Genomic DNA, 12,832 nt, shown 5'->3' with positions numbered 1-12,832 from the left:
TTTCGATGCATTCCGCATCATTTTTAAATACCGTATGCGAAGCTTAGTCTAAATGTAAGAGTTGTATCCTTGGGACGTTGATGGTTGAAGGTGGACCTGTTTGTTTTCTTAGATAGAACTCACATTTATTATTTGCCTTAATTATTATGTGTAAGGTTTATAGATCATTAAGTGCATTTTTATTTCTATAACTAAAAAGATATCTTTTTTTTTAAATCTTAAAATCCATTGAGACACTTATTTGAATACGGTGTTCGAAAATGATGCGGAATGGATCGAAACTCGTGTCACAATAGATTTTGAGAAATAGTGGTATTTTCCAAGTAAAACTTAAATTAAAAATATACATATTTTCAAGCATTCTAACTTAATTATAAAATACAATTTAACGTTTAATCTGTTTTGTAAAACTTCCAATTCGATTTGTCTGGCATCCAATTTAATTTGAAAGGTGTCGAATTTGGTATGTTAGGCGTCCAATTTGGTTTGTTGGGCGTCCAATTGGTTTGCAAAACGTTCTATTTGAGGTGACAAACCTGTAATAACGTAATGAGGCGGGCGATATCTAGCTCTATTTGGCTAGAGATCGCCCGCCTCACCGTCCGCCCGGAAGGCTCTTCGACCGAGTGTAGCTGAGCGACCAATCTTCGGCAGGGAATGAAAGCTCTTCCCCGCTTGACGCCCGTCGGGATTGAGAGAATGAGCGCTGGTAGCTGGTACTAACACGTCTTAATTGGTGCAATTGGCGAATGCCCTCAATCGTCGTCGAGTGTCCATCGGCAGTTACACGAGTCACATAAATTGGCAACTTTACACTCTGCTTCCCGAAGCACGGGTCTAGCTGGAGATTCTTTTCACTGTAATGTTATACCGCCTCCCTAGTGTAATGGTCAGCACGCTCGGCTACCGTTCTGGTGGTCCCGGGTTCGATTCCCAGGGGGGGGTCAAATAAATATAAGTAATTTTTTCACTCTAATATTTATTCAATATTACCCTGGACTGGTACCTGTAGCGGAAGGCTGATCACCTTTCCTTCATGTGTAAACGATCAAGATTACACTGTGTTTATATGACGCAGTGCCCTATGCACCATTGGGGTGCGGATAAGGGTTTATTATTATCATTATTAAGCTACAGGGCAGAAAGTGTTGTTTTTACATTTTGAAGAAATAGTATTGTTTAATTATTCTTTTAAAATATACTTATTATTTTTCAAATGGAGAAAAAACCTTCAGGATTTACCTAAAAAGATCTGTTGCACAGTAAAAACTTTAATAACTGTGTTGAAATTTATTTTTAATACATTGCATTATATTTTTAAACCTTAAAAACGTTCTCCTGAAAATCAAGTTTTTTGATTTATGGCGTTCTTGAAAGGAGTGAGCGACTTGTGTAATTTTCATTCTAATATTTATCAGATTTATGTTTTGTGTTGACGTTTCTTGGTGTAACTGCATTTTATATAATAAAATTATAATTAATTAAAAATCAATACGAAAATTTACAATATATATATTTTTAATTCTATTTACGCAGGTACCTCCAGATAAATTAATCGTCAATATTATGAATAATTTTTTAATGTTTATGAATTTATGTAACTGTTCTGTTTAATTTTCAAATAAAAAAAAACAAAAATAAAACACTTCAAAAACACAATTTTTTATACAAGTTTTGATGAAAAACATATTAAGAATTTTTTAAAGTCAAATTTGATCTACGTTTCATAGGAGTTTCATAGATTCTCAATTTGTAGTACGAGCATGAGACCTTCGTGTGTGTCGCGTGTTTCTTCTTCGTCTTCTTGTTTTGTTGTTTTCAAGTACTTGTGTGTCTATCCGTCCCAGAGTGGGTGGTGTCACAACAACGCGTCACTTCCGGGTGTCACGCCGCGAGCCGCGACACATCTCCGCGCCAAATTCCTACTCTGTCCGACACGTAGCGGCCATATCCACACATCCACACATCCACACATCCACTCTCCGACAGATGTGCAATTCGGCTTTGTAAATACTCCGGTCACTCCCGAAACACCGGATACGGTTCGTATTCATCTCTCCGGCGTCATCCTGTTTACATAACTGAGCCTATTACGAACTGTACGTTATTTCTATTGTAATTATTGTTTCCGGCTGCAGCGGCTCGGATCCGACACTCGGGACGGTTAGTTCCGACGTCGCAATGTGTCGCATCTAGTCGGCCTTCGCCGCTAAGTGCGCGGTGGCATATTATTTACGAGCCGTTTAGTTTTGTCGTCGGGGACTCGATTCGTAAACGCGTATTACGTGAGCGAACGGATTTGCATTTTTGCGCAATTCCTTTCGATGTACACTTTCTTCGAACCGGTGACTTTACTCTCGGCCACGTGACCGGGGCTTTCCTCGGCGGGCCGCGGCGGGCAGGGGAGGGGGAGGGGGGAAAACCTTCTCCCCGCTTCCCCCCGACGACGAAACCTTCCTCTTTCCCGCGAAAAGCCGCGGCGGAAGGAGCGAGACGGGGCTAGCGTGTCGCGCCGCGCGCGCAATTCATTCATGATGGCCGGAGACGGTTCCATTCATAAAAACGCGGCGGGGTCGGGAGAGGGGCGGGGCGGGGGACGGATGTCGGCGGGGGAGGGGGGCGGGGGCGGCCCGCGGGGGGGCGCGGGGCCCCGCGGGCCGCCAGTGCCGCACCAGACGCCGAGCGGATCGGTCGCGTTCGCAGCGCTCGAACATGAGCTTACGTCCGGATCACCCGAGGATATATGTGCCCGAGGAGAGATTACCGCGTGCCGAGTGTTACCAGAGAGAAGCATCAGACTTGCGGTTTACGAAGTGAGTGCCGCGCCCGATGGCGCTTCTAGTCCCCGTCCCCGTCCCGCGGCCGCGTGTCGCGAGCGCGCCGCTTCCGCGCTTATGTAAGTGCCAGCTGGTCGGGCAGCGGGCGGCGGCAGGCCCGCGGAGCCGGCGCGCCGCTTCCGCCGGGCGGCTCCGGCCCCGCGCGGCTCGGCCGCTCGGCTTCCAGTTTTGTGCCGGCGGAAACGAATCGATCGTAACAAAAAATGTGGCCGTTTTTCTGTCCCGCGGAGACGTGCCGCTGTCGCATTCCGGGAACGGGCCGTGACACTATCCGAACTCCGTAGTAAACAGGCCGGAATGTCGCCGTAGCGACTATATTTCGTGCGATTCGCGCAAACGTCCCCGCCAGGTAGCTATATTATTCCGCGTTTCGATTTCGCCTTATCAAAAAACCAACATTTTTTTCGAGACGATAAATAGAACAGATAATAATACTCGTCGACCGAAAAATTGCGCATAACAGCGATAAAAGTACGTACTTACACTAAAAACGTCTTTATTTGGCAGAAAACATAGTTTGACCTCCATTTTTTGTCAGTAAAAAAAAAACAATTTGACGCGTGTGTTCGTATGTACATCTCTAATGTAGTATGTACCGGAGTAGGTATGTACCCGTACTATGGATGCGCGCGCATTCATTGATAGTTCATTCTTGAATGCCGGCAAATTATTGATGAATGAACGCAAAAATTACTATCATTGTTCCTAGAATCGAAGGGTGACTTTACTATGGAGAATACGCTACTTATTTCGCCCAAATAACCTAAAAATCCAGTTGTTTTCTCCGTAAAAAATCACTTAATGGTTTTCCGACGACACATACCTAAATACCATGCGGGCGAGGAAACATACTGAGAAATAAAAATAAAATTGCAAAACATCAAATCGATAATCGAGTGCTAATTTAAGATGTTATTTATCAGAAAATAACTCGGGTTTCTTTATATTCTAACGTCTGATATTCAAGCCTTGTTTTTCCACGTTGGATGAATCTTATTGACAGATTCTTTTACAAATTGTATGTCAATGTTCAAGCAATTGTGAAATAGTGCCAGATAGCGTTATCAGTTTAGGAAAATATATAAAATTGTAATCTAACTGTACAGCGGCTCTTTAAATCCATTTCTGTGAAACGGTTAAATAAAAATATTCGTTTAAAATATTACAACCATATTTATTTCGTCGGTATTTTACCTAAAAATATTCGATCGAAATAATTGTCAAAACTCATTATATTACTATAGTTTTTTATGCATAATTCACATACATCGAACAACAAACTAAACTTTAATAATTAAAGAAAAAACATGTATGAAAAGTTACTTTTTTTTTAAAAAAAAGTGTCCGTTACAGAATCTGCGTTCTTTCTCTAACCCTACGCGAAGTTTACTAATAGATTTGATGTTTAATGATATTTCAAATAAAAAAGTTGCACTTAATTTATTATACAGTGATTTGTGTGGATCGTATAGTATTGATCCAGTTCCGAGTGTACTTTTAATATACAACAAAAAAAACAGTGATTGAGTGAGTAAAAAATGTGAAAGTTGGAATTAAACAAATCGAAACAAACTATTACTCGAGAGTTGTGCGTTTTTCACGACAAAAACAGATCTTACTTTCATTGTCATTTATACAAATTAAATGTTTTTTTACGGAAATCAGTGAGTGCTAAACACCGGTTTGTGCCTCGTTTTTCTGTGTCAGTTTGTGAAATTTCAGGCGGTTAGTTATTCTTATTCATAGGTATTTCAACTTGATATGAAACATCTAACGTTTCTTTTTATACGAAAGAAGCTGGAAATCTGAGCATCCCAGGGCTAACGCCCTAGCATTTGGCTGGCTTAAGCGAACATTTTATACGTTTGTGTAAAACCTTTACCATTCTGTCTTTTATTGTGCAAATTGCAATAACCTGCAATCGGCACAATAAGAATGGTCTCGGTTACCTTCCACAGCAGGGATACTCAGGCTTTCATCTCCTTTCATATAAAGAGGCACGATAAATATTTCATATCAAGTTTAGATACCTATAATATTGACATCTCATCCGTATGATCAAGTGTCTAATATAATAAATAATATTAATACAGTTAGTTATTCAGTAGTATAAAAATAAAATTTTATCAAACCTATTTTCGTCGTATAAATTGGGGATTCTTTGATTACGCTAGAATGCTTGTAGTTCCGAAAAAAATAAGAGTTTTAATATCAAAGCAAATAGAGTTTTTTTAAAGGAAAGAAGAAAATTGCATTTTTCTTATCTTTCTATATTGAATCAAATGTCTCCGATACATTAAAACATTAAAAGTTTTCTTCAAAAATATTTTAAAATAACTGCTTTAGTGTAATTTTGAATCGCAGAATATTTGGAATCGAAAGAATATTATGGCCGCTCTTACAGATATCCACTAGCTTGGATAAATCCATTAAAAACGCGGACACCTACTTTTAAGTATATCAATTAGCATATTTATTTCATTCATGAGTTAATTTGAAATCGAGTTTATTATTGTAGACATCCGGAAATGTGCTGTAATACAAGTTGGACGCAAATCTCGGCCTTTGGAGTATAATACAATAATAATCCACGATGATACGGCCCATTTTCTAAGTTTCAAAAAACTGTTTTGTGTAAGTGCCCAATACGAACTGTTTTAAGTGGAAAGTGAAAAATTTTGTGAAAAATATTTCCGATATATTCCTCTGTGCAATGGAAAGATAATTTAAAAAATAGCCCAGTGTGTCTATCCTGTTGGTAAACCTAGTTTATTTTCGTATGTATCAATTAATTGACAGTAAAAAAATTAAGTAATGTAGGTTCGTGTATTAAGTTCGTGTACTTTTTTTTCGTGTACTGGTTAATTCGTTAATAATAATAATTTTCATCTTGATCATTTTATTATGCTGCCAATCTTGATAATTTTATTAAAAAATGCATTTAAATGCTTTCATTCGATTTATATTCATAAAAAAAGTAGCGTAATGTGACAAAATCATAAAAAATAGTCATTCGAATCGTAAAATAATATTAATTAAAAACAACTACTGTATTTATTTCAACTAACTAATCATCTCACCGCGTCGTGATGGTTAGCTAGTTAGTTAGTTTAAATTAATTAAATGATTTTTTTTATTATTATTTATTTAACGTTTACAATATTTGTACACGAGTGGTTAGTCATTATAGTTTTGTTTTTCAATCCATATTTTAATTTAAATATGCGAAAACGTGAATATTCATTTTCGAAGTGAAATTCAAAATTTGTCTTTTGCATTTGTATAACAAATTGGTATCACGAATTAATTTGTTATTTTCTAAAATTGTAAAAAACAAAAACGCATTTGTTTGCTAAATCATTTTCGCCATTTCTTTTTCCCCAATTTAAAGAGCCCTTGAGGTAGTATTTTACGAAAATTTCTCTATATAAATTATCAAAAAGTTCTGTTGTTTGTTTGTTTGATCAGAATCTGGTTTTAAAACTATTTACGTACATTTTTCTTTTAATGTTCTTATTAGTTCATACGCGCCATAATTCAAATACGACAAAATGTTCGTTATTTACCATTTATTGCATTTTATCCAATTACTTCCATAGAACATCCATGAAAAATAAACTTAAATTTTTATTTTATTTTTTAATATTTATTTTGTTAAATTTTTACTCTCAATTTTTTTTGTATTTATCTGCATATAAATATGATATGTAAGTACTTGAAAGATACTCATTTATTATTATTTATTATGAAATACATATAATTCATCTTGGCTAATCAAAAAACACATTTTTTAAAAAGACATTACGTTTATGTATCTAACAACAACAAAAAACAATTAAATATTGTTAAAAATATAATACGGTCCGCCTCCGTAGTGTAATGGTCAGCACGCTCGGCTACCGTTCTGGAGGTCCCGGGTTCGATTGCCAGGGGGGGTCAAACAAATATAAGTGATTTTTTCACTCTAATATTTATTTTATATTACCCTGGACTGGTACCTGAAGCGGAGGGCTGATCACCTTTACTTCTTGTTAACGATCAAGATAACACTGTGTTTGTATAATGCAGTGCCCTATGCACCATTGGGGTGCAGATAAAGGTTTGCTAAAAATATAATACTTTGTTTTTGGTATTTTTTTGAATATATTTGGAAATCTCTTACTTTATAAAAATAAAACGCTTTTTCAATAGTTTCTCAAATTAGTTTTTATTTACTAAATAAAAACGTGTTTTATGCATACTAGCCTTATTTATATTTCCGTTGTTTGCATAGGTGGTTGTTATAATTCAGGGAAATGGGGGTTAGCTTTCTTCCCAAATATTTATTTGTGTAATATCGGGTTACATGTGGAATTCCACGTTTTATCTTTGAACCCCAATCTAACCTTCCACGAAAGGGAATCAAAAGTATTTATTGTTTATCGTAAATTTAAAACAATTATAGTAATTTATGTTTTTAGATTATATTTAAATAAAATACGATTATTTGTATTTAATGGTTCCAGGATTATAATAGGTTTGAATGTCATATTTTCACTCTAGAACTAATACTAAACTAAGGAATATTCTCACTACTTTTTAGACTGTTAAATCTTTAAAAAAACATTTTTAGATTCTTTTAGATGTCCATTTGTATACTTATTGATTAATAATAATAAAACCCTTACCGCACCCCAATGGTGCATAGGGCACTGCTTCATATAAACGCAGTGTTATCTCGATCGATTACACATGAAGGAAATGTGATCAGCCCTCCACTTCAGGTACCAGTCCAGTGTAATATTGAATAAATATTAGAGTGAAAAAATCACTTTTATTTATTAAACCCCCCTGGGAATCGAACCCGGAACCTCCAGAACGGTAGCCGAGCATGCTGTCCATTACACTACGGAGGTGGATACTTATTGATTACCGTAATAAATTATTGAAACCGTAACCAATAAACAATATCAATTCGTACACCCAATTTTCAGACAATTGAACGTTAAATGATATTTTTAAATTCGACATGAATTTTTAACTCTTCTTGTTATGCCATCACATCGAATTATCTTCAAAAAAAATGTCTTTAAACTGTAACCAATAACTTCGAAATGAAAATTGAGAGGTGTTTTAGTAATTATTAAAAAATATCTATGAAAATACCTACAATGCGATCCCGGTGCCATTTTTATGTAGAAGTTAAATTCGTTATTTTCTATACTTCCACGACTCGAAACATCGGATTTCGGATTGTTATAGTCTAAATCTACTCGGATATTATCGCTGTATGAATACAATAAATTCACTAGTCAAAATATGTCGCGAGATAACGGATTGAAGGATTTGATAAAATATTTTTATAAATTCAATATTCACGTACTAAAAAATATTTTTAATCTTATCAGCAGTAATATATGTACGTTTATACGTACATGCGAGTACATGCGAGTACATACCTACTTATTATATTTTAAGATAGCATAAGTATTATTATTATAACGTATGTATTCCCGGTCTTTACGCATGTTGATATTAAAAATACGGTGTATTCTTTAGCATTTATTTTAATATAAAACGTGTACTTTTGAAACGATTTTATTTTTTTGTATTTAATTGCCATTCTACCTAGAAATTACAGTAAACAATCCCATCATAATATTGCGCGTCAGGGAAGCGACTTTATGGGACATTTTGACGCATTTTACGTTTAATTTATTTTCAGTTGGTAGCGAATTTGAATCAGCTTGATACGTAAAATGTCAACTTCACCTCGGCTTGCTTTATAAGAGAGGGAATTAAACATTTTAATTTTATCACATAATGGATCATATCGATTTCAAAAACACTCCATTTTGTATTTCTACATACATATGGAGCACATGATGGATTGCTGCTATTGCACATATATTTTTTTACACATTAATGTTTTTAATTCCGCTGAAACATGGACGTTTAATAACCACCATTCTTATCATAATGTAGTTTATTACTGATCGTGCCATGTTTTTCTCGGTCTCCCTCTGCTTCTTTTCCCACTAACATAAGGTATGCCAAATTCTTGAAAGTGGTCAGGTTAGGAGTCGTAACAATCGGCGGGTATGTATGAGAAGATGCATAAACGTGGAAGAGGCGAAGAATGTTTGCAAGGACAGAGTGGTGTGGCGCTCTATTCTCTCTGCCTACCCCTGCGGGGAAGCGGCGTGATGGTTAGTTAGTTAGTTAGTTAGTTATTTTATTACTGACTCCGATATAAATACGATTTAATTATTGAATCTGGTAGTGTGTATTTTTGTTTTTACTGATAAACTAAGTGAATATCAGTTATTGCACTTAATTATAATGAACATGCTGACTTAATATAAGACAAGTGCCCCATAATTTATGTTGCTGATGTCGTCTTGTCGGTATAAATGTAAAGCAATTTCGGCCTTATTTGACAGATGTTTACAGCTGTGTTAAAACTTGAAATTTCATATCAATCAGATCAACGCGTGGAGAAGCACGAAACCTTACAATTTTTGTTCGTGTTATCTCCTAAATACTCAAATTAGAAAAAAACGACATCTCAATAACAATTACAGTCAGATTTCTCTACTAAATTTTAAGCGATACTTTATGCATGAATTCATTTATTTTATTTTATTTTGTGATTGTTAATAACATCATAAAATACTACTTAATACATATTAGTCGAAATATGTGTGTAAATACGTGTTGATTATGCAGGAATAAATCATTTAAACGTCTAATTAACGCTAAAAATTATAAAAGTATGCATGTAACATATATGTATGTTTGAATTAAAAAGTAGTGGTTAACGAAATTTGTTCCAGTACTCTGATTTTCAGTTCAATAGGGTTTTATTAATGATATGCTCTGGCTTTTTTTACGATTTTAATTTCTACTACTGTACCTATTAGAACGAATAAATACATAAGGTGAAAGGACTCGCTTTTTACGTCCTTTTGGGTCGACAATATACTATGATATATATTACACAGAGGCTATAAGGGGACGCGTCCCACATTGTATAAAATATTTCAAACACATATTTTAAATGACAATGTTGACTTTTCTCACAGTACTTTATTTTGCTAAACTTTTTTAGAACGTCTATGTGATGAGATTGTTGCAAACTTGCATATTTACAACTTTAGAAATATAAGGCACTGTGAATGAATGGTGAATGTTACACAGTGTGTAAAGTGATCATTTAACCCAGCCAATCCCAGGTCGTAAGCCCCGTGAAAGACTGTATTTATGCTGAGATACGAAATATATCTTTAAAAGGCACCTGTTTTACTATATACATACAATAACAAAATTTAGTCTAGTATAGTGTTTGTGACCTATCGTTTTTGTATTTTGATCATAGTCCTCACTTTTACGACATTTTACAATGATACGATGATACTTCAATATTTTCGATAACATTCCAACATCTGTTCACATCTAAATTTACCGAATTTAAATCATATTTGTATACTGTAAACGTTCATGTATGTAAATATGTTTTTAAACTCGGACATAAAGTAAAACATGTTTTATTTTTACTGCAATGATTATTTTTTCTAAAATAGCCTTCCCAAGTTTTCAAGAAGTTCACATATAAAATATACTAAATAAAATGTTTGTCTATATGAACGTAGCATTCGATCATAATAGATTATATAAATTAATTTTATTGTATATTTTATAAATCTTCCCGTTAATTGAAGGTATGTGATCTGTTATGGCGTTTATAGCTTTTCCGGGGTTCTGTTAATCAATTATACGACATCCTTCAAACATAAATGCTATAAAAACAAACATTAAACAATCGTTTTCTCACGGTGGTCTATCAAAATTTTGTATAAAAACCCCATACCATCTAAATAATTTAATCCTTTATTTATCAGCTTAACCTCGTCAGCATAAATAATATTTTTGCTATATGTTTTATCGAGGTTAGTATCGATTATAATTATGATTTAAAACGTAACCGGCAACTGCATCTCGAGTTTAATACCGGTTCAATCAATACACGTCGTGAGACTCTTTCATGCACATATGACAGTGAATAGGATTCTGCACAATGCACTTGTAGGGGTAGGAACCTTCTTAGTACTACTTATTGATATTTCACGTTGAAATATCCTCTATCGGAGCTTTTGTCGCTAAAAGTTTCACAATGGTTTCGATCCTCGCGTTAGAATGGTGTCTGTAGGGAAGGGGGAGGGTCGCGGGGGGAGGGGGGGACGCCACTACCTTCCCGAGCCGGCGTGCCGTGCCCCTACGCAGGGGTATACAACAATCGTAGTATATTAAGCCCGTACAATTAGTTTTATTATTATTATTTTTAATGCCTTCGATCCGAAGCGTTATACTCGATATTAACGTATTGTTTTGTCGTTATTTGCAGAAGTCGGCGATAATGAAGGATCAGGAAGGAACAGGCGTGCTGGCGGGTCTCCGTTAGCGGGAGGAGGCAGGTAGCATGGAGCAGCAGGGCTCGGCGGCGCCCCCTCGGCCCGCCAAGCCCGGGCCGGGCGGGCCGCCCGCGCGCGTGCACCGCGCCGCGGGCCGCCCGCCGCCCGCGCTGCCGCGACTAACCGCGCCCGCCGCGCCCGTGTCGCTGGAGCGGCCGCGCCCGCCGGCCGAGCGCAGCCTCAACACGTACGTGGAGGCGCCCCCGCGCGCCGCGCGCCCGCCGGAGCCCGAGAAGCGGGGCGCCGTGACCGCGCAGCCGGCGGCCGCGCCCGTGAAGCGCGCGGAGCGGCCGCCGTGCGCGCAGCCGCCCGACTCCATCCTGTGCAAGCGCTGCGGCCGCTGCGGCTGCGAGCAGTGCGCGCGCCCGCCCACGCTGCCCTCGCGCTGGATCGGCCAGTCGTGTCTGTGCAGCGCGGAGACGGCCATAGACTACGTGTCGTGCATGTGTTGCGTCAAGGCGCTGTTCTACCACTGCTGCAACAAGGGAGACGGTGACGGCGACTCGGGCGGCGAGGCGTGCGCGGACGAGCCGTGCTCGTGCGCGGGCCGGCGGCGCTGCTCGCGCTGGGGCTGCCTGGCGGCGCTGGCGGCCGTGCTGCCATGCCTGTGCTGCTACTGGCCGCTGCGCGCCGTGGCGGCCGTGTGCGCGGGCGCCTACGCGCGCGTGCGCTCGCCCGGCTGCCGCTGCCGGCCGCGCGCGCTGGCGCCGCCGCCCGACAGCCTGCCGCTGTCGCCCGGCCCGCACTACTAGCGCTCCCGGTACTGCCAGTGTACTAGTACCAGCCAGTGAAGTGAACGGACGGCCTGTGCCGGAGGACTCCGACGAAGTGTGCGAGCCTCGAACTATAAATACGCTAAGTTTATATCAAATTTACGTTTGATAGCCAAAAGTCACTAATGTTAAACGACGAAACGCGGTCCGTCCCGCGACTCGCGGACCGTTATATTTATTAATGAATACTAATGTTATTAAGTACTTGTATATCGGATCATATTTTGTATAAAGAAATCCAACATTAATTTATTTTCGCACCTAAGTACCGCGCAGTGTACAAAATTAGCAAAATCAGTAATGTCTCCTCGGCCGGCGGCTGCGCCAAGCTAGGGGCGGGGGCGGGGGGGGCCGCCTCCAGTATTATCTAGTCCCCCGCCCCGATCCCGCCCCCGCACCCGCACCCGCCCTGACTAACCTATGTGTCGTATGTAGGGGCCCGCTCTGTACATGTCTGTAAATACCGAACTGTAATATTATCTAATAATAATAACAAGAGACCAACTTGGAAATTATACAAGCTCGACTTTTCTTTACCGTCCCCTCCCGCGGGCCGCTAGTTGGGCTCCCCTGCTGCCAGGTACCGGCCTACGCGCGGCGCAGGACACATGCGCGCGCATTCATTACCACTAGCGACTTGCACCACACCACCACCACCACCGCACCATGAATATTCACACTCCTGGGCTGAAAGGAATATCTGATTATCACTTGACACAATCGATAATCATTATTTGCCGCTATATGTAAACAGCGTACCACATACCTCTCT

At 38.8% G+C, this 12,832-nt stretch overlaps 1 protein-coding gene across 5 annotated transcripts in view; it reads left to right on the top strand.

Annotated features, from left to right (window-relative positions):
* sty (sprouty signaling antagonist) overlaps positions 1–12,581 on the top strand; it is a 108,689-nt gene extending 96,108 nt beyond the window's left edge. Inside the window, exons 1-2 of one of the 5 annotated variants that reach the window (XM_088261717.1) lie at positions 2,663–2,813; positions 11,221–12,577. In XM_088261717.1, coding sequence (XP_088117843.1) covers positions 11,296–12,039 — 744 coding nt within the window. In that variant the 5' untranslated portion in view covers positions 2,663–2,813; positions 11,221–11,295 and the 3' untranslated portion in view covers positions 12,040–12,577. Of the gene's footprint in view, positions 1–2,662; positions 3,187–11,220 lie in introns of those variants that run through there. The other 4 variants (XM_088261720.1, XM_088261719.1, XM_088261715.1 and 1 more) reach the window with 4 other exon arrangements.
* Positions 12,582–12,832: the final 251 nt, after the last annotated feature.

This window comes from Brachycentrus maculatus, unplaced genomic scaffold (assembly GCF_059751285.1).
Source record: "Brachycentrus maculatus isolate JH-2025_06_01 unplaced genomic scaffold, ASM5975128v1 h1tg000166l, whole genome shotgun sequence".
Lineage (NCBI taxonomy): Eukaryota > Metazoa > Arthropoda > Insecta > Trichoptera > Brachycentridae > Brachycentrus > Brachycentrus maculatus.
The sequence above is the reverse complement of the archived record's forward strand: the minus strand, read 5'-3'. Positions and strand labels throughout refer to the sequence as shown.